The following is a 5,359-nucleotide window of genomic DNA, read 5'->3' as shown; positions in this document are numbered from 1 at the left end:
ACCATACAGGTTCTTCTTCAGGCAAAATGTCACCGTGTGTGGTCGAAACGTTGCTCAAATAATGTGTTGGGAGCGATAATCCAGTGTGTGGTTATCCTTTTCCACTTAAAGGGTAGACCATTCCCATTCAAATAAATGTTTTGAATTAGGTTGATTTAAATGTCAACTATAACCGCGCAAGAGTAGGCTAGCCTAGCCTAAACTGTGGGGTATTTATTAGTTATTTTCTCGAAGCCTAGCCTACTCGAGTGAGCTGAGCGCATTTTTGGATGACAAACTTTACCAGGGACCCCCTACTGGTCAGAGTGCCTAACTGCAGCTGCTAACTTATTGCCACACTTCCCAGTTGGCCACAGTCAAGCCGTAGTACATGTGGACTAGTTTGCTCTCCCACGGCAGATATCGTCCACAGGGGAGCAAGCCACAGTGCTTCATTTTTCACCGTAGAAAGGACAACTATACTAAGCTTTACATAGAGGTGTCTGTGTTTTTTGTGTGTGTTTTTGGACTTTGATACCACAGGGTGTATAAATTCTGGGGATATTTTCGCTGCGCGTTTGAGGAAATTAACTTTAATCAAGTCACAATGGATCCACATTCGGGGAATTGTGCCTCGGCTGCGGCTCCCAAAGGCGGCAAGGACAAGAAATCAAAGAGAACTTACGAGGAAGGAGACGGGAAAAAGAAATTTGTACGTAACCACTTGCCCTTTATCTGTCAAAAGTTCTGTAACTTTGTCGGTTGTGAGCACGTCTGTCAATGCTAGCTAGTTAGCTATGTAGCTTGCCACTTGTTGGAAACTAGCTCATACTATAGCAGCTACTAGCTGAAGAAGTGGTTTTAATAGTTAATTAAACTAGCTCATACTATAGCAGCTACTAGCTGAAGAAGTGGTTTTAATAGTTAATTAAACTAGCTCATACTATAGCAGCTACTAGCTGAAGAAGTGGTTTTAATAGTTAATTAAACTAGCTCATACTATAGCAGCTACTAGCTGAAGAAGTGGTTTTAATAGTTAATTAAACTAGCTCATACTATAGCAGCTACTAGCTGAAGAAGTGGTTTTAATAGTTAATTAAACTAGCTCATACTATAGCAGCTACTAGCTGAAGAAGTGGTTTTAATAGTTAATTAAACTAGCTCATACTATAGCAGCTACTAGCTGAAGAAGTGGTTTTAATAGTTAATTAAACTAGCTCATACTATAGCAGCTACTAGCTGAAGAAGTGGTTTTAATAGTTAATTAAACTAGCTCATACTATAGCAGCTACTAGCTGAAGAAGTGGTTTTAATAGTTAATTAAACTAGCTCATACTATAGCAGCTACTAGCTGAAGAAGTGGTTTTAATAGTTAATTAAACTAGCTCATACTATAGCAGCTACTAGCTGAAGAAGTGGTTTTAATAGTTAATTAAACTAGCTCATACTATAGCAGCTACTAGCTGAAGAAGTGGTTTTAATAGTTAATTAAACTAGCTCATACTATAGCAGCTACTAGCTGAAGAAGTGGTTTTAATAGTTAATTAAACTAGCTCATACTATAGCAGCTACTAGCTGAAGAAGTGGTTTTAATAGTTAATTAAACTAGCTCATACTATAGCAGCTACTAGCTGAAGAAGTGGTTTTAATAGTTAATTAAACTAGCTCATACTATAGCAGCTACTAGCTGAAGAAGTGGTTTTAATAGTTAATTAAACTAGCTCATACTATAGCAGCTACTAGCTGAAGAAGTGGTTTTAATAGTTAATTAAACTAGCTCATACTATAGCAGCTACTAGCTGAAGAAGTGGTTTTAATAGTTAATTAAACTAGCTCATACTATAGCAGCTACTAGCTGAAGAAGTGGTTTTAATAGTTAATTAAACTAGCTCATACTATAGCAGCTACTAGCTGAAGAAGTGGTTTTAATAGTTAATTAAACTAGCTCATACTATAGCAGCTACTAGCTGAAGAAGTGGTTTTAATAGTTAATTAAACTAGCTCATACTATAGCAGCTACTAGCTGAAGAAGTGGTTTTAATAGTTAATTAAACTAGCTCATACTATAGCAGCTACTAGCTGAAGAAGTGGTTTTAATAGTTAATTAAACTAGCTCATACTATAGCAGCTACTAGCTGAAGAAGTGGTTTTAATAGTTAATTAAACTAGCTCATACTATAGCAGCTACTAGCTGAAGAAGTGGTTTTAATAGTTAATTAAACTAGCTCATACTATAGCAGCTACTAGCTGAAGAAGTGGTTTTAATAGTTAATTAAACTAGCTCATACTATAGCAGCTACTAGCTGAAGAAGTGGTTTTAATAGTTAATTAAACTAGCTCATACTATAGCAGCTACTAGCTGAAGAAGTGGTTTTAATAGTTAATTAAACTAGCTCATACTATAGCAGCTACTAGCTGAAGAAGTGGTTTTAATAGTTAATTAAACTAGCTCATACTATAGCAGCTACTAGCTGAAGAAGTGGTTTTAATAGTTAATTAAACTAGCTCATACTATAGCAGCTACTAGCTGAAGAAGTGGTTTTAATAGTTAATTAAACTAGCTCATACTATAGCAGCTACTAGCTGAAGAAGTGGTTTTAATAGTTAATTAAACTAGCTCATACTATAGCAGCTACTAGCTGAAGAAGTGGTTTTAATAGTTAATTAAACTAGCTCATACTATAGCAGCTACTAGCTGAAGAAGTGGTTTTAATAGTTAATTAAACTAGCTCATACTATAGCAGCTACTAGCTGAAGAAGTGGTTTTAATAGTTAATTAAACTAGCTCATACTATAGCAGCTACTAGCTGAAGAAGTGGTTTTAATAGTTAATTAAACTAGCTCATACTATAGCAGCTACTAGCTGAAGAAGTGGTTTTAATAGTTAATTAAACTAGCTCATACTATAGCAGCTACTAGCTGAAGAAGTGGTTTTAATAGTTAATTAAACTAGCTCATACTATAGCAGCTACTAGCTGAAGAAGTGGTTTTAATAGTTAATTAAACTAGCTCATACTATAGCAGCTACTAGCTGAAGAAGTGGTTTTAATAGTTAATTAAACTAGCTCATACTATAGCAGCTACTAGCTGAAGAAGTGGTTTTAATAGTTAATTAAACTAGCTCATACTATAGCAGCTACTAGCTGAAGAAGTGGTTTTAATAGTTAATTAAACTAGCTCATACTATAGCAGCTACTAGCTGAAGAAGTGGTTTTAATAGGCGCATCTTTGGCGGAACTTCATCAAGTGGTGAAAAGGTGCACGTGCAGTTTAAGACGTAGTTTAATAATAACAGAGACTGCACTCGTTCACTCATCCCTCATCCTCACTGTTAAACAATTGGCCTAATATCCCGCCACGTCAATCATCATTATAATCACTAATCAATGAAAAATGTCTTGCCCCAATATAACTGTTTAATTGTTTTGTGACTGACTGATATGTTTTATAGATCCACCGCTAGTCTGTGAACTGTGTTTAATGATCTAGTGACCTGCCTGTTGTCCCCCCACTGCTGTCTCTGCACTGATTGGTGCTTAATAGAAAAAACCCAGGCCTGGTTAATTCCTCACTATTGATTTCTCTCTAATTGTCCCCTCCCCCCACCCCCGTTCTCTCCCTCCCTCCCTACCTCCCTCTCTCTCTCTCTCTTTCGTATCATCTCTTCATCCATCTCCCTCGCTGTCACCTTTTTCAAAATCTCCCCTGTTGATTCTTTCTCTCCTCTGCCATCTCTTCATCCTGTCTGTCGTCCCCCTCTCTCTCTCTCTCTCCCTCCTGTCTTCTCTGTCCCCCCCCCTCTCTCTCTCTCTCCCTCCCTCCCTCCCTCCTGTCTTCTCTGTCCACCCCCCTCTCCCCCTCTCTCTCTCTCTCTCCCTCCCTCCTGTCTTCTCTCTCCACCCCCCCCTCTCTCTCTCTCTCTCTCTCTCTCTCTCTCTCTCTCTCTCTCTCCCTCCCTCCTGTCTTCTCTCTCCACCCCCCTCTCTCTCTCTCTCTCCCTCCCTCCTGTCTTCTCTCTCCCCCCCCTCTCTCTCTCTCTCTCCCTCCCTCCCTCCCTCCTCTTCTCTGCCCCCCCCCCCCCCCTCTCCGTAACAGAAACTCAAACGGCTGATCCCTGACGAGGTAGGTTGTGTGTGTGCATTGTCTGTATACAATGCGTCATCGTGTGAGCGTTTCCCCGTGCTAGTGTGTGTGTGTGTGCTTCCATGTGAATCTTAGCTCGACAGAGTCCATGTGACCTGCACAATGGGGCTGTCTGGTTTGGAGGCATCATCACTAACCATCCCCCCCCCCACCCCGGGGGTCTGAAGGCTAACATCTCTCCACAGCTCGTCCGTGTTGTTGTCCTCTCAGCTGGGGCCTCCGGTTTCGTCCATCCCCCCTGACGCTACGCTAAGCGCCTCCTATCGCCCAACGCAGCGCTGCCCGGGCTACACTTACACATAACAAGCAGTCACCGATGTGAGACGCATAACGTCATTACAGACAGGAAGCTACGTCTCCTGAATCCCAAATCAACCCCCCCCCCCCAAAAAAAAACAAAACCATACACCCTTTGACCCTAAACATTTGTTGATCTCAAAACAGCTCCTGAAGTCCATCACAGTTTATGACAGATCTAATCGGAGCGCGTTGATTTGGGATGGTAGCATCGCTCCTACACAGCTCGCCCCTCTTTGCCCCCTCACCCCCCCCCCCCCCGCTGTGCCCCCTCACCCCCCCCCCCCCCGCTGTCCCTGCGCCTGCGCCACCGCTGCTCTGGCCTCGTGAGACCGCCCCGCCCCGGCGAGCCCCCCCTTTCCACAGATCAGTCGGACCTTCCCTCGTCCAGAACCACTATAGCGGGCGGGACTACTCGCCTTGACAGACAGACTCATTCAGCCAATCGGCTTAACAGAACTTTTGGCCTGTATTCCATTTTCACACATCAACTACGGGAACCAATCAGGGGCTCTTTTCTGCTGGAACACTCCCTGTTTGGCCCGGTCACAATGGAACCACAGAATAATTGATCTAGATGGGGGGGAGGGAGGTCCAGGGGGGGGGGTGGGTGGGTCCAGACTGATCTGTGGAGAGAAACAATGTGAGCGTGCGAGGTTAGGATCCAGGTCTCTCTCTCTGTCTCTGACGGTGGCATTGACCCCCCCCGTGTGACCCCGTGACCTCTGACCCCCAGCTGGAGCGCTTCACCAGTATGAGGATGAAGAAGGACAAGGAGAAGGGGGGCGCGGCGCCGGGCCAGCGCCACTCCTCCGCCGCCAGCTACGAGCTCACGGGCCAGAGCGCCCTGCTGCACGAGCACCCCGACGAATACGTGCTGGAGCTCTTCGAGCAGATGCTGGTAGGGCGTGTGTGTGTGTGTGTGTGTGTGTGTGTGCGT

General features: G+C 43.5%; 1 protein-coding gene across 1 annotated transcript in view; it reads left to right on the top strand.

The window, feature by feature from the left end:
• Window positions 1-493: 493 nt before the first annotated feature.
• Window positions 494-5,359, top strand: part of LOC311328461 (protein diaphanous homolog 1-like) — a gene marked incomplete at its 3' end in the record, with an annotated part of 9,202 nt that continues 4,336 nt past the window's right edge. Inside the window, exons 1-3 of the mRNA XM_084462428.1 lie at window positions 494-691; window positions 4,075-4,101; window positions 5,156-5,320. Coding sequence (XP_084318554.1) covers window positions 587-691; window positions 4,075-4,101; window positions 5,156-5,320 — 297 coding nt within the window. The remainder of the gene's footprint in view (window positions 692-4,074; window positions 4,102-5,155; window positions 5,321-5,359) is intronic.

The sequence above is a fragment of the Borostomias antarcticus genome (genome assembly GCF_949987555.1).
Source record: "Borostomias antarcticus genome assembly, contig: scaffold_200, whole genome shotgun sequence".
Taxonomy (NCBI): domain Eukaryota; kingdom Metazoa; phylum Chordata; class Actinopteri; order Stomiiformes; family Stomiidae; genus Borostomias; species Borostomias antarcticus.
Note: the sequence above shows the minus strand (reverse complement) of the source record. Positions and strands in the feature narration are given on the sequence as shown.